Consider the following 23,060-nt stretch of genomic DNA (forward strand, 5'->3'; position numbering starts at 1 on the left):
GTTTTCTTCTGAGATAATCTCAGCTCCCCGTGAAGACACTTTCCCTGCAAGAACAGTAGAAATGATAATCACTTCCCATCAAAGAGACGAGATCTTGGTGTCCGAAACTTTAATCTTGGGGTTCTGGCGTCCCCTTTGCACAAGGACACCAATTTTGCACAAGAACACTATACACACTGTCCTGTTCCAAAATGACATTTGCTAAGTGGCTCTTCTTTTCACATAATTGTCAGATTAAAAAAATAATATATCTAAGAATATGGAGTAAGAAATATATATTATATGGATAAAAAAACTATTCCTCACAATCACCGACTATACAGGCAGAAGAGTTTTTCTGTGGGAACCAGAGGCAGAGCTTCACTTTTGTCCTGATTCAGTACAATCTAATCTTCTATCTTCCCAGTCCTGGCCCTATGTGGAGTCTTTTACTCTTGTCCCTGACCGAGCATAGTGAAACTCTCATAGCCTAACGTTCTAGACTATATGCGTTTGAAAAGAAAAAAGATCATGTTTATTGGATTCCCGCTAAAAGAGGACACATTTTGTGTCTGAATGACTCCATGGAATGACCGATTGGTCCCTCTGGATTTATAGTCACTGGGAGAGTCTGAAATAATATCTTTGATACCTGGTACCTCCGATACCTGAAGTAACAGTATCTGAATACGTGCATTTCAAAGAGCCTGAAATAAGTGCGTGAATACGTAGGAAATCAGTTGAAGACAATACTCACCATAAGTCTGAGTTCAGCTCTTTAAAAAGAGCGAAGCCCCTCCCACGCTTTGTGACGGTGGCGACGCCACTTTTCAGAGACCCCCCCCCCTCGCAGTGCCCCTTGGCCTTTTCCCTTGGAGGTTCAGGAGAGGGTCGCCCTTTGCCTGACTCATGCAGTTGTGGGAACTCCATTACCCAGAGGACTCTGCGCCAGGCGCCCTGGGCGTTGAGCCAATGAAAGCTCAGGAGAGAAGTATTTACATACGTCGAACCGCTTCGGGGGGCGGGACATCCGGTGTCCCCCTATATGCTGCAATTTGCCTGCCATAGGTTTGCCCATTGGTGCTGGTTGGGAACCGAGAAGTGTCGGGAGGAGTCGTTGTCACACTGCACAGAGAAGGGTCTGAGGTTCGGCGACGCCGTCCACGGTAACCCGCGACAGGACCGAGAAAGAGCCCGCCGCTCCCGGCCCCGCTCTGACCAGAGTCGGATGGAATCGGACGGGGCTCTGGTAAATGCTGCGTCCTCCGGGCCTTCCCCACTTTCAGCCCCACCGAACCATAAAGCCCCGGTGAGTGTCTGCTGCTCACGTAGCTGCAGCCCAGACGCCTGTGTTCAGAACAGTGAGGCGATCGCGGTTGGGGTCCCCATTTCTGGCACCCGGTATAGTCGAGAGTGCGAGACCGTTACTGGCAGAGGGGAGGGCGCGTGCAAAGGCTTGGAGGAGCGACTGAACCAGGAGCCTTTGGCAAACCAGGAGGGTCTGCCTTATGTGTGCAGGGAACAGAGAATCTGAGGCAGAGTGGCGCCTTGATTGGCCCACTACCATTTTTTCAGAACACTGGAAGCCATAGAGTTGTGAACAGAACAGGGACACGGACCGAATTAGGCTTTTAAAGGTTTTACAAAAGCAGCTTTCAGTAACGGACTGAAAGGGGGATGTTGATTAAAGGCACACAGGAATTACTATTACAGGGTCACATAGCTGGTAAAATAACAAGGACTGAGAGTAAGAGATAATGAAGTCATCTCAGGTCACCTGGCTCCAGGGCTGGGCAGGGGACCAGGGGTGCCTGGAGCCCATGGGGGTCACCTCACTCTCAGTACTTCCCTCCTTCCAGAGATTGCCACTAGTACAGAAGTGCTTACAGACATTGCAAGGGTGAATGTAGGATATCCAGAACCTGCCTGATCCTGATTCCAGCCAGGTGATCTCTGGGACTATGGTGTACTGGGACTCTTCACCTGCCACTCTTCCAGGATTTGATTAGGGACGCTGAACAGATCCTAAGCCCAGGGCCCTGAGTTTAGGCTGATGGTTATATAGAGTGGCAGAGAATGGAATGAGATGTGGAAGTTTGTCCCAGGTACAGGTAGAAATGTTTGCAGATGCTTGGAGAAGGGGCTGTAGTGGTTCAGGGAACCTTGTCTCCTTTCTTTCTCATGGCAACAGAGAGCAGTTGTACAAGATCAGACCTTAAATTGTTCTCTCAGATGTTGGGTGTAAATTTTAGAGATGATGGAAGCAATGAGAGGTTTGGAGCAGATGAAGGAAGTGATCTGACTCAGGTCTCATTAGGCTTTCTGTGGCTGAGCAAGGAGAACAGACTGGGTGTGAGGGAGGTGGTAACAAGACCAGGGAAGAGACGACTGCAGCAGTCCTGGTGAGTGTTGATGGTGGGGACCAGCATGGTGGCCGTGGAGGTGGTAGAAATGGATGGATTATGGATTGTTTCTTTTAGTAGGTTTTCTCTGGTTTTCTGATTTTGAGGGTGAGAGAGAAAAAGGGGAGGCTGCAAGGATTTGGGGTTTAGCAGCAGGAAGTATAGAAGCTCCATCAACTGGGATGGGAAAGATAGATAGTAGAATTAATTTTCATTCAGGATATCAGAAATTTTTTTGGCCTTGTTAAGGGTGAGAGATGTTTCACAGAATAAATATGTAGAGGTATCAACTGGTCAGGTAAACACACAGGTTTGAGACTCTGGAGAGGAAGTACAGGGTAGAGACATCTATAACCGGTGGGGGATAGTATGTGGACCAGGTTGGAGCTGTGAGTCTTAGTCAGCTTAAGCTGATAAATAAAGGGCATAGACTGGTGGTTTAAACAACAAAAATTTGTTTCTCAAAGTTCTAGAGCTGGGAAGTCCAAGATCAAGATGTCATCAGATTCAGTTTCTGGGGAGAGCTCTCTTTCTTGCTTGCAACTGCTGTCTTCTTGTTCTCATATGGTTTTTTCTGGTTGTGAGTGTGTAGAAAGAAGAAGAGAACTCTTTTCCCTGTCTTAAGTGCACTAATCCCATTATGAGAGTCTAACTCTCATTATCAGCATGGGTCATATTTTGTAGAAGGAATCCTGGTCAGGTCTGGAAGGGGAGGAATGAGGGCCACAATTGGGTCTTGTCCTTGGGTACCTTGGTGGGTGCAGTGGACATCACAAACACATATGAGGGAGGGAAGTGGTCATGGGAACAGTGTGGGAGAGTGGACGACCTGGCAGGTGACCAAGGCTTCTGAAAGATAGGTGAACATGAGTTGAATGGGAAGGCCTGGGAGTTATTTAGACAAGAAGACACTAACCAGGACCAGTGCTTACTTACTGCTCCATGGACTCACCAGGATTTTATCATGACTTTGGTGTGACTGTGGAGTTTCAGTGAGTCAGGTGTATTAAGTGTAGGGGCACAAGTGATCATCTGGGAGTGGTCACTGGACTTGGGTGGAGGGCCTCTTGGGCATTTTTGTTTGTTTGTTTTGCAGCTGGCCAGTAAGGGGTGGGGTGTGGGGGTGTGTGTGCTGGATTTCAAGTGTGGGTTAGGAGGAGAGGAAGACAGTTACTGGTGAGTGCAGCACAAGTTGGAAAGTACCATGAGTATATGAGATCCACAGGTGGTTTTTAGTGGCTGAGGCTGAAACAAAGAGCAGAGGCAGGGAGGCCTTCAGAGCAGGATTTGGCAAGTTTCTAGCCCTCTGGCTGTTGGGATCATCAGAAGTCTGGGTAGTACGGAATCCTGTTTGAATTTACATGCACTTTCTGTAATACCTTCATTCAGTAACATGTAGGATGGCCAAGAAGATGACTGTGGTATGAGATGAGGGTGAAGGAGGCTGTGGGAGTGCAGCTGTGTGAGACAGGTACAGTAGAAAAAGTAAATTGCCTGTGGCCAGGGAGTGTGCACTTATGGCCCAAGGATCCAGACATTGAGGACATAAGGGTGAAAAGTTAGCCTAGACTCTTGGTTGTTTCTGGGAGGCATGAACTGGTGGATTCCAGGTGAATTGTCTGACAAGGGGGGAGAGTTGCTTCCTGGCATGCCTGTCTCAGAGCTTAGGTATTTTCCCACCTGCCTATTGTTGCTGTGGGAGGACACAGGGACCAGTAGGACCATGAAAAGAGAGGGGGCATTAGTGGTATCAGGGTCTATTATCTCCTACGAGGTGGGGATATGGGGAGGAAAGTCAGCAGGGGATGGAGTGAGTGGATAAACTTGGTGTTTTAGGAGAAAAACTGATCATGGAATGAATTGTTCTCATCATGGCAGGGTACTGTGACCTTTGAGGACGTGGCCATTTACTTCTCCCAGGAAGAGTGGAAGCTCTTAGATGAAGCGCAGAGGCTCTTGTACTGCAACGTGATGCTGGAGAACTTTGCACTTATAGCATCCCTGGGTAAGGGCATCATATTTTTTACAGTGTCCTTTGCTGTCCCTGTCTTTCCCCCTATCACAGAGGCAGCTCTGTTCTTTCCACTGCCGACAATGGGTGTTCCTAACTTCCCCACATTCTTGGCATATTTACCATGGGAGACAGTTCCAAGCTCTGTGGGCCACCCCCAGCAATGCACTCTCCAACTAGCCCTAACACCTGCTGCCTCTAGGCATGCAGGGAAGGTCTGGGAAGTCAGGAGTCTTGCAGTCGGCTCCATGGATCCGTCCTTGCCCTCTCTTCGCAGGATGATTGCATCCAGATCCATGGGACCTCTGTGCACCAGGTTGTATCCTTTTTCCTCTAGCTAACATTTTCTCGTGCCTGTCTTTGTCAGGGATTGTGGGTAGTGTCATAGGTAGTACTTGTGTAGTCTATAGGCCTTTCTGAAATGAACCTCATTCAAGATTTTATTGTTTGTTTTTTTCCTTCTGTTGTTTGCCTTGGCTCTTGCTCTTGGCCAGTGTTGGCTGCTCACCTTTTGGGTCTTTCCCTTAGGACTTGCATCATGGAGGTCCCGTGTAGTTGCTTTGCTGGGATTGGGGGATGGCCCTGGTGAGGGCCAACTAAGGGAAGGAATGACATAAGGGCTGTTTTCTAATCATACCGTGAACCTTGTCTGTCCTCATGTTTGGGTTCAAACACCACAGGATATACCTGATTTTTACCTTTTTTCCTCATGCTTGACTCTTTCATGACTTGCCATTTCATCTGTGACTTCCAACCTCTAGTTGCTCTCACCTTTCTGGCCTCTATGGGTCACTTGATCCTCTCCAGTGCACCTTCTACAATGTTCTCTGACAGTGACCCATACATAATGTGTTGTGAGGTATACACATATCACTAAGTAATCCTTAAACAACAGGTACTGGGTTCTCATGGGTTTTTACTGGGACTCTTCACCAAGGCAAGGTCCTGCTGAAGACTGTTGGCTGAGAAGTGAGTCAGAGACCCTTCCTGTCCTCTCTGAAGTGCACCTCATGTTTGTGTCTTTCATCACATATGGCCTTTCCTGTTCTGTGATCTTTAGAGGCCCTTTCTTCAAATTACCATCAGCTTTCATTTCCTGATCCATTCCCATGGACTAATTTTTTGGTATGTCTGACACATTTTTGATGAAACTCTGCTCCCACCATAATCAACCTCCACTTCATCAGCATTTCTCTTCTTTTAGGTTGTTGGACTGGAGCAAGGGATGAGGAGACATCGTCTGAGCAGTGCATTTCTGTAGGAGCGTCCCAGGTCAGGACTGCAAAAGCAGGTCTATCACCCCAGGACACTCTCCTCTGTTCTATGTGTGTCCCAGTCCTGAAAGAAATTTTACACCTGGCTGAGCTCCAAGAAATATCTTCTGAGAAGAAAGCATGTTTGGGTGGGCCATTCAGTGGAATGTGGTTGAGTACAAACTTTCACCAGCTCCACAAGCATGATATTGGAGAGAATCTTTTCAAAAGGAATGTGGACCAGGCCTCATTTGTGAGAAGCTGCAGATTTCATTCATCAGGGAAGCCCTTCATCTGTGCAGAGATTGGGAAGGACTCTCCAGCCACCTCAGGCCTTCTTCAGCACCAGGCCACCCTCAACAGTGAGAAGCCACACAGCAGCATTCAGCACTGGAAAGTTCACAGTGAAGCAAAGCCTTACAAGTGCAGCGAATGTGGGAAATCTTTTAGCCACAAATCTGTCCTTGTTCAACACCAGACAGTTCACACTGGAGAAAGCCCTTACAAGTGCAATGAATGTGGGAAATCTTTTAGCCAAAGTTCTGGGCTCTTTCGACACAGGAGGGCTCACACTAGAGCAAAGCTTTATGAGTGCAATGAATGTGAGAAATCTTTCAGCAGGAAATCTTTCCTCATTCGACACCAAAGAGTTCACACTGGAGCAAAGCCTTACAAGTGTAATGAATGTGGGAAATCTTTTAGCCAGAAATCTGTTCTCATTCAACACCAGACAGTTCACACTGGAGAAAGGCCTTATGAGTGCAGCGAATGTGGGAAATCATTTAGCCACAAATCTGTCCTCATTCAACACCAAAGAGTTCACACTGGAGCAAGGCCTTATGTGTGCAGTGAATGTGGGAAATCATTTAGCCAAAGCTCTACCCTCTCTCAGCACAGGAGGTCTCACTCTAGAGCAAGGCCTTATGAATGCAGTGAATGTGACAAATCCTTTAGTCGTAAGCCCTACCTCATTCAACACCAGAGAGTTCACTCAAATGAAAGACCTTATGAATGCAGTGAATGTGGGAAATCCTTCATACAAAGGTCTGGGCTTTTTCACCATCGGGGAGTTCACACTGGAGAAAAACCTTTTGAGTGCAGTGAATGTGGCAAATCTTTTAGCCACAAACCCTCTCTCATTCAACACCAGACAGTTCACACTGGAATAAGGCCATTTGAGTGCAGTGAATGTGACAAATCCTTTAGCCGCAAAACCCACCTCATTCGACACCAGACAGTTCACACTGGAAAAAGGCCTTTTGAGTGTGGTGGGTGTGGAAAATCGTTTAGAGAAACCTCTGGCCTCCACACAGGAGAGGTTGTCTGTAGTGACTGTGGGAAACTTATTAGCCACAAATCTCATCTCATTTAATACATAGGAGATGGGGCTTAGATATGCAGAAAATATGATTTATTAATACCCAGCATAATGAACATGGAGGAAGAGTCTTATTGAGGAGCCTTCTGACTGGATTGAATCTCATATAAATATATCTGAACATCCATGAATTTTCTATATTTTCAGGTATATGGGAACCATGTGTAGCTATGGTACACTTTCCAGACCTGCCCAGAGCTTGTGTCACTGCTTCTTCTGTGACCGTAGCTATCTCAATTGTGCCACTTTGCAGATCCCCATCGTATGTATACATCAGTCACCACCCAAGTGTGCTCAGGGAAACAGTCCTCTTTCATTTTTTAGAGGAAACTATTAATAGCCTGAGTGTTTATGAGGCTTTTATTCTCTTCTCTCTTATTAGTTAGAGGGTTGACCTAGCTCAGTTTTGGCCCAGAGGACCTGATATGAGTTCTCCTGTTGGATTACAGAGAAGAACTACCTTTTTGGGGGATATTGTTGGTCTCGGGTGGTGCTTATAATGTTTTCTCAGCTTCCAAGTCATCATACCAGGAACTACCTATAGCACATTGCACTGGTTTGTGCAATAATAATGCCCTTTTGTTTCAGTAACTTTAATTTTGGAAGTTTTATTCACTGTGGAGTAGTTGGAAAGCATAATAGACCTCTGCCAACTTGAAGGGCTGAACAACTTTTGTGGGGATCCAAACTTTGTGTGCCTCAGAGGAGACAAGATGATGACAGAGTATATCACTCACTCCAGATTTTGCCTAGTTTGCTCTGCTGCCAAGACATCCAAGGAAAGACATCAGGTCCCAGTTTTTGGCCTGGATGCTGGAGTTCTGTGGGCTCGGGAAAAACTGGATTCATCACGTTGAACGTATATATGTATTTTTTAATGAAGTACTTTGAACCGTATGTTGAGCATATATTGTAAGTATACATTTGGCTAAATGATTTCCCACCTGTATATCTTAAGTAAAATGCCTATTTGGCTCATTTGATATTTTATGAATATTTACTAGTTTCTTTTCAGTAATAAGTAGAGACAATGGAATAAGAAACTCGTATGTTGGAATTTTATTTACTGAAGGATGTAAGTGATTTGTTTGCTTTTGAATACTGTAATAATATTTCCTCATTTCTCTTCAATACTTTTTTCTGGTATGCACATCGTAATGGCCACCTATAGTATATACTGTTAAGTTTCAACAGAATTATTAACATTCTGCATCATTTGTCTAAATTTAGACTTTCAATAATATAATAAATCAAGCTCTAGTTTGTAATGTGTGCTTTTTTTTTTTTTTTTTTTGGTGTAAATAACCTCACCTAGCCAATTTGAAACTGCTGACATGATGCCATTGAACATGGAGTAGGGAAGAGTCACCAGTAGCGCACTGTTGTATTTCCACTATACTGATACAGTAGCTTTGATAACCTCAAGAATATAGATAATGCTAAAACTTAGTGAAATAATTGAAAAAAAATGAGTGAAGGGTGACAATGGTTGAGTACTTGTAACCTGAACAGTTTAACTGATGTTTAATTGCCTTAACTGCACACATTTAAAATGTATATTCTGTTGTCTTGATACGTGAAAATGTTTCTGCCCTTTCAAATTCATCCTCAACATGTATAATTACTGATAAAAGGACATATTTTGCCTTTTGTAATGGATATTTTCAAACAGATGGAATAGATTTTCAATACTGAAAAAGACTGTTATGAAGCCCCATGTATTCTTCCTCACTCTTGCATTATTCTTATGGTTGCTCTTGTTTCATCTAGCCCCATGCTCATTAGTGGGTTATTTTACTTATAAACCCAGATATAATGTCATTGATGCATAACTTCTTGATAATATTTTTTGATAATGTGAGGAATTTTCATAATGCTGACAACCTTCTTACACAAAAGTATTTTAAAATATGGCAAATATGTTATCGTTGGTGAATTTTATTTTGTCATAAACGTTTCTTCTTTAAGGCAGACTAATTACAATCAGGATATAAAATGTATCATGGTTTTCAGTACATGTGTCTTGTAAACCTTTTAATCTATAGATAGTACTTCATGCTTTTTTAGTATGTACTAGATGAAGTGATAAGCCATGTGTCCATTACGATTTGCAGCATTTTAGATAAGGTCATTGCATTGTTCATATTGTTTAACATGCTGATTCTTCCCCCAGATTTTCTGTACATTGCATATTGAGATGAGTGATTGAGTTGTGTACCTGTCAAAGAGTGTGTGACATTGACAATCCTGGAAACACACAGTGTGACTGTTTGGTAGAACATAGCAGCACAACCTGGAAACACATTCAGGTATTGGGTGGGACGGATGTGTAGTGATGGCACTGCAGCACAGCCTAGAGATATACACATGCATATCTGGGGGAACCTGTGTGACAGGTGTGCGATAGTGATGCACCTCAGCACGTATTACACCCATACACCCTAGGGACACAGACTGACATGTGTTGGATGATGACACTTCAACACAATCTAGACACAAAATGGATATACCACAACTACAGTGCAAAACATGGGGAACAGGCACAAGGCACACACAACTGGTATTTGTAAAACACACCAGGGACATTAGAAAGAGAAGTGAGGTAATGACACACCATAGTAAATATGGAGACACAAATACAGTTTTCCATTCTTACCAGTATTGTTTGAGAATTTCAGTTTCTCTAAATCCTCAACATTTGGTGTAATCAGTCTTTTTATTTTAGCTATTCTAATATGTGTTTCTTGTATCCTCTTAAAAAGAGAGAGAGAGAGAGAAAGCAAAGTGCCTAGTAGACTTCTTTGATATAAGGAGGGAACTTTTCTTTAACTGGGTATACTACTTAAGGACCAAGGGACATGGAAGATGGCCAGCAATGAGGGAGTCCTAGTGCATGAAAGGGCTCTGCAGCAGATCTGGGCTGTATTGGAAACAGTCCTGCCCCTTGGGCCATGTGATTCAGCAGATCCTCCGGTATTAATGGTGTCAGTGGTGGGAAAAATGAAGTGTGAGGTTTTGGCTAGTCAGAGAGGGAACCACAATGCAGGCTCCTGGGGCTCTGGTGGAAGTTCATGTCATTTACAGTAGATAACTGTATGTCATTTTGAAACAACTGGTGTGATACTGTGCCCACGTAAGAGCAGGATGATTGTCTATGGTACATCAAGTTGACATGCTTGCATAATTGCCCATTCTCAGCATGATTCTCTTCTACCAGTCAAGTCATAAATTAAGACAGGCCTTGCTGCTCAAAACTGAGCAGGTCCAGCAATCAAAACTAGACTGCATTAATGCAACATTCATATGGAACAACTGAAGACCCTGAATAGCTAAAGCAATCCTAAGCAAAAAAATGAAGCTGGAGGCATAACACTACCTGACTTCAAATTATATTAAAAAGCTATTGTAACCAAATCAGTGTGGTACTGGAAAAAAAACCAGACACTAGGATCAGTGCAACAGAATAGAAAACCCAAGAATCAACCCACATACAGCCAACTGATCTTTGACAAAGACAGCAAGAACATACATTGGGGAAAAGACTGCCTCTTCAATAAATGGTGCTGGGAAAATTGGACATCCATATGCAGAAAAATGAAATTAGACCTGTACCTCTCACCATATACCAAAATCAACTCAAAATGGATTAAAGACTTAAATATAAGACCTGAAACCATAAAATTACTAAAGGAAAATATAGGAGAAACACTCCAGGTAATAGGATTGGGCAAAGACTTTATGAATAAGACCCCAAAGGCACAAGCAACTAAAGAAACATAAATGGGATTATATCAAACTAAAAAGCTTCTGCACAGCAAGGAAACAATCGACAGAGTGGAAAGACAACCTATGAATGAGAGAAAATATTTGAAAACTATGCATACAACAAGGGATTAATATCCAGAATATACAAAGAACTCAAACAATTATACAGTAAAACAAATAATCCAATTAAAAAGTGGGCAAAGGAGCTGAATAGAAATGTTTCAAAGGAAGACATACAAATGGCCAACAGGTACATGAAAAAATGCTCAGCATCACTAGTCATCAGAGAAATGCAAATCAAAACCACATTGATTAGTCACCTCACCCCAGTTAGTCTGGCCATTATTAAGAAGATTGAGAATAATAAATGCTGGCGAGGATGTGGGGAAAGGGAAACTCTTCTACATTGTTGGTGGGACTGTAAATTAGCACAGCCATTATGGGAAATAGTATAGAGGTTTCACAAACAACTACAGATAGAGCTACCACATGATCCAGCAATCTCATTACTGGGTATATATCCAAAGGAATGTAAATCATCACGTTGAAGGAATACCTGCACTCCCATGTTCCTTGCAGCTCTATTTATAATAGCCAAAATATGGATCCAACCTAAATGTCCATTGATGGGTGACTGGATAAAGAAAATGTGGCATATATACACCATGGAATACTATTCAGCCATAAAAAAAGAATGAAATTCTGTCATTTGCAGGAACATAGACGAGTCTGGAAAAAATTTATATTAAGTGAAATAAGACAAAGAAACAGAAATACCACATGTTCTCACTCATAACTGACTTCTAGGAAAGAAGTAAGGGAGGAAAGGATGGAGGGAAAGAATGAAGGAAAGAAGAAAGAAAAGACCACAACAATACATTGAACTTTCAGAAGGAGAGAACAAATCTAAGGATGCTAGAAATAGGGGGTGTGTGGGGGGGTTTGGGAAGTGATAGGTTGGGCAAAGGGTGTAAAGAAATATCTCAAATTGTAAGAATGAATATGCTAATAATAAAAAAATTAAAATAAAAAAAGTTAGGCTGCATGAGCAGGTAGTTGAGACTCATGTCTTACACCAGTCATGGCAGCTCATGTTAATGGCTATACTGGGTGTTGTGCACAACCAGCTGAAGGAGGAGATAGCCTGAATTTGAGTTCTGCATGGGGTTTTTTTTCAGTCTTTTTTTTTTTTCTTTCGCTTGTTTGTTTGTTTTGCTTTGGGTTTTTTTGCATTTTGGTTATAAGTGAAGTAAAAAATGGATGGTGGGATTTTTTTTGTTTTGTTTTGTTTTCATTCCACATGCAAGGAGCATAGAAGTTGTTCCATGGTTACAAGTAAAAAGCTGAACACATTGAAAAATTAACAATTCTTTTCAGATCTGTATGAGAAATTAGGTTACAAGGCAACTTGCTGCCTGCAAAATCGGAGAGACAGTGGATAGACAGAACAATTTAATTGAGTGGAAACCTCAAGGGAAACACTACTGGGTTAGGAACACCTTAACTGTAACATCTGATTTGCTGAAAGTTATGAGCAGACAACTCTGTGAGTTAAAAATCTCCAAGGGGAACCAGTCATGAGAGAGAGGATCAGGCTTTTGTGACTTTCACAACTAGGTTCTCACAGTAATTATCAAAGAAAAAGACACTTGTGCTTCTGGTAGAAGGAGGAGCAAAAATACCAATTTGAAATATGAGGGTAGTTCAAAAAGTTCATGGAAGGACATGTATTATCTTTTTAAAAAATTTTTACATCTGGCTAGTTCAGGGAGCTGAACCCTTGACCTTGGTGTTACAAGGTAGTGCTCTAACCAACTGAGCTAACTGTCCAGCCAGTTAATTCCATATTTTTATGAACTTTTTGAAGTTCCTTGTATGTCAGAGCATTCTGATCTTTTTAACAAGGTCTGCCCTCAGGAGAAACCAGTTAACCTTAACATAACCTGCTGGTGTTTTACCAGAGCCTAACTTGGGGTAAGGGAAATGCCCAATTCCTGCCAGCTCTAGCCTTCCATGTGGGATGCCCACTCTAGCCATCTTGTCCTACCTCATGGGGGAGAAAAATCTGATGTCTGAGAAACACTTTGAAGTTCACAGTTCAGGGGCATAGACTCCCTAAATAACTGAGACGTAACCAGAGGACTGTAGAATGCTTGCCATCCTCCTGCACCTTATAACCACATTTCTAAAAGCCTGTTTATAGCAGTTCATTTTACCCAGTACATCATGCATGGCTATCAAGAAAAAAATGACAAACCATACTAAAACCGAAAAACATAGAATGAAGAGACAGAGAGCAAGCATCAGAACCAGACATGGCAAGGATCCTGGAATTATCAGACTGATAATTTAAAACAACTATGTAATGATATATGAAATCATATGCTGAGGTCTGTTGTGGATAAGTTAGACAGCATGCCAAAACAGATAGGCAATGTAAGCAGAGAGATGGAAATTTTAAGAAACATTCAAAAAGAAATGCTAGAGATACAAAACACTGTGACAAAAATAAAGAATGCCCTAGATGGGCTCATTAGTAGACAAGGCATGGTTGAGGAAAGAATCTCTGAGCTTGATCAACAAAAACCTCTAAAACTGAATAGCAAAGAACAAAGACTAAGTAAAACAAAGAAAAAAACAGGAACGATGGGACATCTACAAAAGGTGTAAATATGTATGATATGGTTTGGATATGTTTGTGCTCCTTAAGGTCATGTTGAAATCTAATCCCCAATGTGACAGTGTTGGGAGGTGTTTAGGTTAAAGGGGCAGATCCCTCATGAATATATTAATGTCCTCTGGTGTTTGGGGGATGTTAGTAAGCTCTTGCTCTATTAGTTCCTGCCAGAGCTGGTTGTTAAAAGGAGCCTGGCACCTCCTCTACTTCTCTCTCTTGCTTCCCCTCTCACTGTGTGATCTTGCACCCACTGGCTACCTGCTGCTTTCCGCCATGAGCAGAAGCAGCCTGAGGCCCATGCCAGATGCAGCTGTCCCAGAATCATGAGCCAAATAAACCTCTTTTCTTTATAAATTACCCAGTCTCAAGGTATTCTGTTATAACAACATAAAAATGGACTAATGCAATGTGTAATGGAAATACTGCAAAAAGAAGAAAGATAGAGGGAAAAAGAACAAGTATTTCAAACAGTGATGGCTGGGAATTTCCCCAAGTTAATATCAGACACAAAACCACAGATCCGGAAAACTCAGAGAATACCAAACAGGATAAATGCTAAAAACCTGCACTTAGGCATATCATTTACAAATACAGAAAATCAAAGATAATTTTTAAAATTCTGAAAGAAACTGGAGGGAAAAAGACACATTATCTATAGAGGAGCAAAAACAAGAATTAGTTGAGTTCTCCTCAGAAACCATGCAGAAAAGAACAGAATGGAGTGAAATATTTAGTGTTCAGAGAGAGAGAAAAAGTACCTAGAATTTGGTAACCATGAAATTATCCTTCGAAAGTGAAAGAGAACTGAAGACTTTCGGACAAACAAAAATTGAAAGAACTTATTGTCAGTAGAACTGCCATTCAAGAAATGTTAAGATAAGTTCTTTAAAGAGAAGGAAAATAGTATATGTCAGAAACTCAGATTTGCGTAAAGAAAGAATGGGCATCAAAGAAGAAATAACTGAAGGTAAAATTAAAACTTTTATTTTTCTTATTCCTAAGTGACTGAACAGATAATTTTTCAAAATAATATTAGCAACAATGGATTTGATTGTGTATGCTTATGTCTCATCTGTATATCTATATTTGCATATATGCTTGTGCATGCTTATGTATAAGTGAAATGAATGACAGCAGTGATACAAGAATGGGAGGAAGAAACTAGGATGGTTTTGTTATTATAAGATACACACACCACCTGTCAAGGAGTACAGTGTTATTTGGAAGCGGGCTCAAATTAGTTCTAAATGTATTTTGCAAACTCTAGGGCAAACTCTAAGAAAGTTAATTTTTTAAAAAATAACTAATATGCTAAGAAATAAAATAAAATGTTATCATATAAAATGCTCAATTAAGGCAGGAAAAGAGAGAAAGACAAAAATAGGAACAAGGAAATTGTACAATAGAGTACAGTAACAAATAAGGTAGATACTAATACAAGTATATCAACAATAACTTTTAACAGCAATGGTCTAAACAAACCAATTAAAAGAAAGGAATGATCAGAGTGGATCATAAAACAACACCCAACTATATGTTGTCTGCAAGAAACTCATCCTAAGTATAAAGATGCATACAGATTAAAATTCAATAGATGGAGAAAGATATATACCATGCTAACACTAATCAAGAGAAGATGGTAGTAGTTTTATTAATTTTAGATAAGCAGTCTTCAAAGTAAGAAAATTGTTAGAAAAAAAGAGGGACATTTCATAATGATAAAGGATCAATCCTACAAAAAGACATAAAAGTGCTTAATATTTATGTGCTTAACAATACAGCATTGAAATGTGAAGGAAATGGTTAATGGACTTCTGTGGACAGCACCCAAGGACGTGTTCACTTGGCGAACTCGCAAACGAGTTAACCAAGAAATGTCAAGTATTGCAAACAATCCTTGACAACGTTTGAAGTCGTGAGAACACTTTCTTGGGATGTTCCCAGGAAACGCAATATAGATAACCAAGTGCTTGAGAAGGGAGGTAACGGCCTTCTGCTCTTGAGAAAAGTATAACAGAATTTATGCATTAATGCTTATCTTGCATGCACAAGCTTGCTAAATGTAATAAAAGCTGTAACAGCGGCTGGGTCGGTGCTATCTGCCTGAGAGAGCAGTAGCCCCCCGCTCTTCACCTGCATCTCGTCTGCCGTGTCTTCCTTCGCGTCTCTGATCATTTTAATCAACAGAAATGCATGAAGTGAAAACTGATCAAACTCAAGAGAAATAAATAAATCCACTTCAGCAGGCAGAAGATCAGTAAAGACATAGTTGAACTTAACACCACCAACTAATCAACTGCATACTCCCATAATAGATATCTACACAACAGCTGATCACATGATACATGTTTCTTAAGCCCAAACGGAACATTCACTAAGATAGGCCACAGTTTGAGCCATAAAAAATGCCTTAACAAATTTAAAATAATAGAAAATGAATCATTGTATCTGTTCTCAGACCACAATGGAATTTAAGTAAAAATCAGCAATAGAAAGATAACTGACAAATCCCCAAATTCAGAGAAATCAAATAGTACACTTCTAAATAACACATGGGTCAAGGATGAAATCTTTAGAGAAATTAGAAATAGTTTGAACTAACTAAAAATAGGAACATAACATCAAGAAAAAAAGAAACAACTTATCAAAATTTTTGGAATGTAACAAAAACATGCTTAGAGAGAAATATATAGCATCCAATGAGTACATTAGAAAACAGCTATCTGAAATTAATCTTCTAACCGCCCAGCTTACAAAAAGAGGAAAAGAACTGCAAATTAAATCCAAAATAAGTCAAAGAAAAAAATAAAAATAAAAATTAGAACATAAATCAACGAAATTGAAAACAAATGAACAGAGAAACCAAAAGCTGGTTCTTCAAAAAGATCAACAAAACTGATAAATCTCTACTAGCCAGGCTAATAATGAAAAAATACAAAGACATGAATTACTTATATGAGAAATCAAAGGGATAACATCACAAAAGATCCTACGGATATTAAAAGGATAATAAAGGAATACTATGACGAAGCCTATGGCCACATATTTGGTAACCTAGTTGAACCGAACTAATTCCTTAAAAAACACAATCTGCAAAATTCGCAGAAGAAATAGACCTTCTGAATAGATCTATAATTATTAAATAAATTTAATCAATAATTAATAACATTTTCAAACAGAAAAGTACTAGGCCAACATGCGTTCACTAGTAAATTCTACCAAACATTTAAGGAAGAAATTTTACCAATTTTCTATAATCTCTTCCAGAAGATAGAAACAGAGGGAATATTTTCTAATTTATTCTGTACGACCAGCATCACCATAATTCCAAAACCAAATGAAGACATTTCTTTTTCTTCTTTTTATTTTTTTTTAAAAGATGACTGGTAAGGGGATCTTAACCCTTGACTTGGTGTTGTCAGCACCATGCTCACCCAGTGAGCGAACCGGCCATCCCTACGTGGGATCCAAACCTGTGGCCTTGGTGTTATCAGCACCACACTCTCCTGAGTGAGCCATGGGCCAGCCCAAATGAAGACATTTCAAAAAGAGAGAACTACAGATCATTATATCTCTTTAAAAAAAAAAAGATGACTGGTAAGGGGATCTCTACACTTGGCCTGGTGTTGTGAGCACCACGCTCAGCCAGTGAGCCAACCGGCCATCCCTATGTAGGATCTGAACCCATGGCCTTGGCGTTATCAGCACCGCACTCTCCCGAGTGAGCCACAGGCTGGCCTGATCATTATATCTCATTAACATAGATTCAAAAATTCAACTTGAGTATATCAAATTGACAATGTATAAAAAGAACAAATACTATGACCAAGTGGGTTTACCTCAGATATGGAGGGCTGGTTCAACATTTAAAAATCAATTAATGCAATCCATCACATTGACAAGCTAAGGTAGAAAAAAATCACATGATTATCTCAATAGATGCAGAAAAAGCATTTGACAAAAGCCAAAACACATTTATAATAAAAAACTCAGTAAACTAAGGATAGAGGAGAACTTATACAACTTAATAAAGAGATCCACAAAAATTTGCAGCTAACAAAACAGTTAGTGGTGAGAAACTAGAAGCTTTCCCACTAAGATCAGAAAAAAATGCAGTGATGTCTTCTCTCATAATTCCTTTCCAACATTGTTTTAGAAGTTGTAGCCAATGCAGTAAGACAAGAAAAAAAAAAAAGGCATACTGACTGGGAAGGAAGAAATAAAATTGTCTTGTTTTGCAGATGACATGATTGTCTTTGTAGGAAATCTGAAGGAGTAAAAGAGAAAACCTCCTGGAACTAAGAAATGATTATAGCAAGGTTGCAGGATACAAGGTTATATACAAGAATCAATCAGTTTCCTATATATCAGCAATGAATAAATGGAATTTGAAATTAAACACATAACACCAATTATAATAGCATTCCAAAAAAAAGGAAATACTTAGATATAAATCTAACAACATATATGCAAGATTTACATGGAGAAAACTATATTGAAAGAGATTTAAAAAATAATTAAATTGCATTAGTCTGTTTCTGTTGTTAATAACAGAATACCTGGAACTGGGTAATTGATAATGAAACAAAATTTATTTCTTACTGTTTCAAAGGCTGGGAAGTCCACAATACAGAGAAGACATCTGGTGAGGGCCTTCTTCTTGGTGGGAACTATATGGAGTTCCATGGCTATCAAGGTATCACATGGCAGAGAGAACAAGCTGAGCAAGCAAACTAACCTTCTCACTTGCTCCCCATATAAAGCCATCTGAACCACACTCATGATAACTCATTACTTCATGAATGGATTAATCCATTTATGAGGGCACAGTCCTCATGATCCAATCACCTCTTAAAGGCTCCACCTTTGAAATACCATAGCAGAATTTCCCTCCCTATTAACACTGTTACAATGGGAGTCAAGCTTCCAATACATGAACTTTTGGGGTACACATTTTACCTGTGGCACAAACAGAAAGATATTCCATGTTGATGGATAGAAAGACTCAGTCTCAGTATTCCTAAGATGTCATTTCTTCCAAACTTGATATATAGATTCAATCCAATCAAAATCTTAGCAAGTTATTTCATAGACATTAACAAACTGATTCTAAAGTTTATATGTAAAGGCAAACAGACAAACAAACAAACAAAATCAGCCAACACAATATTGAAGGAGAAGAATAAAATTGGAGGACTGACACTTCTCAACTTCAGGAGTTATTACAAAGCTACAGTAATCAAAATAGTGTGGTACTGGTGAATAGATAGATGAATAGACCAGTGGAATAGATAGAGAGCCCAGAAATAGATGTACATAAATATAGTCAACTAAATTTTGATAAAGAAGCAAAGGCAAAACAGTGAAGAAGAGATAATCATTTCACCAAATGGTGTTAGAACAAGTAGACATGCACATGCAAAAAGAAAAAATGAATCTAGAAGCAGACCTTACATCCTTCACAAAATTAACTCACAGGCCTATGTTAAATGCAAACTATAAAACTCCTAGAAGATAACATAAGAGAAATCTAGATGACCTTGAGTTGGGTGATGACTTTTTTAGATATGATACTGAAGGCATAATTTATGGGAAAAAGAATTGATAAGCTGGACTTCATTAAAATTAAATTTTTTTGCTCTGCAAAAGACACTTTTCAGAGAATGAAAAGGCAAGCCACAGACTGGGAACTATATTTGCAAAAGGCTTATTTGGTAAAGTGTTTATTCAAACTATGCAAAGAATTCTTAATCCTCAACAGTAGGAAAACAAAAACCTGATTAAAAAATGAGCCAAAGAGCTTAACAGATACCTCACCAAAGAATATAGACAGAAGGAAAATAAGGATATGAAAAGATGGTCCACATTATATGTCATCAGGGAAATGCAAATTAAAATAGCAACGAGATTGCACTACACACCTATTAGAATGGCCAAAATCTGGAATGCTGACAACACCAAATGGTCCAGAGAATGTAGAGCAGCCAGAACTCCCACATGTTGCTGGTGGGAATGCAAAATGGTACAGTACACTTTGGAAGACAGTTTGGTGGTTTCTTTAAGAACTAAATATAATCTTATCATATGCTTCAGAATCGCATTCTTTGGTATTTACACAAATGAGTTGAAAACTTATGTTCACAGAAAAACCTGAACACAGATGTTTATAGCAGCTTTATTCATAAATGCTATAACTTAGAAGCCACCAAGATGTTTTTCTGTAGGTGAATGAATCAAAGACTGTGGTATATTTAGAAAATAGAATATTTTTCAGGGCTCAAAAAAAAAAAATAGCTGTCAATTTATGAAAAGACATGGAAACACCTTAATACATATTACTACTAAGTGAAAGAAGCCAATCTGTAAAGATGCGTGTTGTATGATTCCAACTGTATTCAAACTGTATGACATTCTCGTAAAGGTCAAATTATAGAAATAGTAAAAAGATTAGTGGTTGCCAGGATTTAGGGAGGAGGGAGGGATGACTAGGTGGAGCACAGAAATGAAATGAAACTATAGGGCAATGCAACTATACTGTTATAAATATGTCATTATACATTTGTGAATATCCATAGAATGTACAATACCAAGTCAACACTAATATAAGCTGTGTACTTTGGGCAATAATTATGTGTCAATGCAGGTTCATCAACTGTAACAAATATACTACCCTGGTGGGGGATGTTCATAATGATGAAGTCTATGCATGTGTTGTAAGCAGGGGCTATATGAAATATCTCTGTACCTGACCCTCAAATTTGCTGAGAACCTATAACTTCTTTAAAAAATAAAGCTTTTAATGAAAAAAAGGTTTGTGGCTGCATCATGGGAACGTTCTGCATTTTCCTGAAAGATATCAAGGAAGCAAAATGTTTTCAGTGGGTACAGCTGCAAGTGGGCACCTTGTGAACCATTTTGTGTGGAAGAAGAAATGTTTTAAGAATAAGTGTCCCACAGGGCAGAAGTCAATGATTTAGACATCTGGTCAAGGGCAAGGAAGAAAAAGTTTGAGAAGACAGTTGACAAGAAGAGATAGAGGCATGTGGATAGACATATGGGTATGTGTACCATTGGGAGGATTTTTTTGTTGTGGTATATTAACATACCAGACATATCACCAGTCACCCTGGAACTTGCGCATTGGCCACACAGGCTTCTGCTCTGAGGACACTGTACTGCCATTTCTTCCCCACGGCACGTCTTCCCTGTGTATACAAGTTACTATCTCTCTCCCCTCCTTCTAATGCCTGCTCAAATATCATGTCCACTATGAGAACACCCCGTCCCCTCTATTTCCTATTGAAATCCTACCTACTGTGCATGCTTGTCATTACTTGGTGCTGCTCTTCTCTCATATTTCCCACAGGATCTGGATCTTTATAACTTAGTATATAATTTCCTCTATTTTCTTCATTACTTCTTGACCAATTCTCTCAATTTGAGTAAAGACTAAATGAGGACACATTTTTTGTAGGTTTTTTTTTAACTAATGTAAACACATATATAGAAAAGCCTTTGAGCCAGATGAGATGTTAGATAATGTTTGTTGAAGCAATGAAACAACAGGAAGTCATAGTCTTAATTCCACTCTTCCACCTCTCTCTATTCTCACTTACTCTCATCTTACCACTGTATTTGTTTTCTTCCATGTTTGTTTTTCCTCCATAGTTCACATGAATGAAAAGGAATCACACTTTGTAGAAACAAGAATTTCATGGTAGCTGAGATTCCAGCACAGCTGTGAGCTCAACTTAGATATCTCAAGTCTTAGAACTCAGTATCCTCTACGTACCCTTTACCTGTTCTTAAGTTTTACAGACACTTTTCTCTTCTAGCTTTCTGTGTCATTCTCAGTGAATAATTTGTCATCAACATTACTTTGTGTAATTTTCTAATTACACAAATATTTTTTCCAAAATTAGCCTCCACTCTTCTACCCGACACTGTCACTGCAATTAGAGGTGAAATTGTCATCACTTTTTGACAAGGAGATGAAATCATCGGATCCCAAACCTTAATCTCAGGGTTCAGATGCCCACCTTTTACACCTGTGCAGATGCTGCCTCAGCAACCACTTTCTTAGGATCAAATGTCAATTTGGTTAGTAACCACTATCTTTAGATGTCACATTCATAGGAGTGACAATATCTCTGCAAATTCAGTAAGAAATAGTATGTGAAAAAACTTTTTTTTTTTTATGGCTGTCCAGTATGGGGACAGCCTTTGACTTTGACTTTGGTGTCACAAGGCTGCATTCTAATCAACTGAGCTATCCAGCCAGCCCTGTGATTTTGGGGGTTGGAACACAAATACAAAGGGAGAGAGAGACAAGGGACTTATTCTGGGGGACACCGATACATGACACCACCTTGTCTACTTGCCTTAGAGCTTTCTAGTATCTCTCCTCCATATTTTCTCTCATAACCTGTCTGGATTAGCCTCCCACTCATCACTGACCAAACACTGTGAACTGTACATGTTCACTCCAGGAGTTTCTTTTCCCATGATGTCAGGAACAACAAGACAGTGTATTATACTCACAGTTTCTGAGTGTCTCTGTAGCAATTGTTTGTATATGTGTGTTTTTGGTTTTTGAGAGCATGATTTGCAAATAGAATCTGTTGAAGTATTTTACTAAAATTTCTGAGACTTGTGTAAAACCAAACTTTCTTTCCCATTTAGTTTATTTTTATTTATTTATTTTTTATTGGAACATAATTGAGTGTACATATCTGTGGGGTACCATGTTGAATATCAATACCTGTGTGCAATAGGTGATACTCAAATCAGGAAAATTAGTATATTCAACCTTACACAATGTAATTATTTTTTGTGTGCCTTTACCAATTTCTCACTTACCACCCGCCCTTCTCCTTTCTGACCTCTGATAACCTCAGTTCTGTTCTCTCCTTTTGAAGATTCAGTGAATTATTGTGATTGTTGTTTCTTTCCTTCTTTTATTTATTTATTTTTTTTTTTAAGCTCCCACTTATGAGTGAAGACATACAGTATTTCTCTTTCTGTGCCTGGCTTATTTCACTTAATATAATTTTCTCTAAGTTCATCAATGTTGCTGTGAATAGCAGAATTTCATTCTTTTTTGTTGCTTTGTGTTGCTTCCACCCCATGGATTGGTCACCCCTCTTCCCCTGGGTGATGGAGACACAAAGGATTACTCAAAGCCCATCTCTTCTGAGCAGTGAGAGGCCCTGAAGTGGTTAAGTTCCCTTGGGAACGCTCAAGTGAGAGGCATCCCTTCCTCGGGAAATTAACCTCGAATTGGGGTCCCTTCCTGCATTTATTTTCCAGACCAAGAAGTTACAGGAAGAGACATAGATGGGATTATACATAGGTGGGATTATAGTTTAACAATATAGGCTAGTAACTTTCAGTAAAACTAGTCAAATGACATTCCATTTGACAATTAAGTGACCTTACAGAAATTTCTCAGTATCTTTACATAGCAATCAGTAACTAGTCTGTCCTTGAGCCAGCAACCTTGCTGTGCCACAAATCTTTGTCTTACACCAGAGACTTATAGCCTGAGGAAAATTTCCAGTCCTCTGCAAGGTCAATATTTGAAACTGCAGGGCTT

General features: G+C 39.8%; 1 protein-coding gene across 1 annotated transcript; it reads left to right on the forward strand.

Moving 5' to 3' along the window:
* The first annotated feature begins 1,060 nt into the window (after nt 1-1,060).
* LOC134372255 (zinc finger protein 530-like) lies at nt 1,061-8,179 on the forward strand. Its single transcript, XM_063089618.1, has 3 exons — nt 1,061-1,288; nt 4,260-4,386; nt 5,597-8,179. The coding sequence occupies exons 1-3, from the start codon at nt 1,208-1,210 to the stop codon at nt 7,015-7,017; spliced, it is 1,629 nt and encodes a 542-aa protein (XP_062945688.1). The 5' UTR covers nt 1,061-1,207; the 3' UTR covers nt 7,018-8,179.
* Nucleotides 8,180-23,060: the final 14,881 nt, after the last annotated feature.

This window comes from Cynocephalus volans, chromosome 3 (assembly GCF_027409185.1).
Source record: "Cynocephalus volans isolate mCynVol1 chromosome 3, mCynVol1.pri, whole genome shotgun sequence".
NCBI lineage: Eukaryota > Metazoa > Chordata > Mammalia > Dermoptera > Cynocephalidae > Cynocephalus > Cynocephalus volans.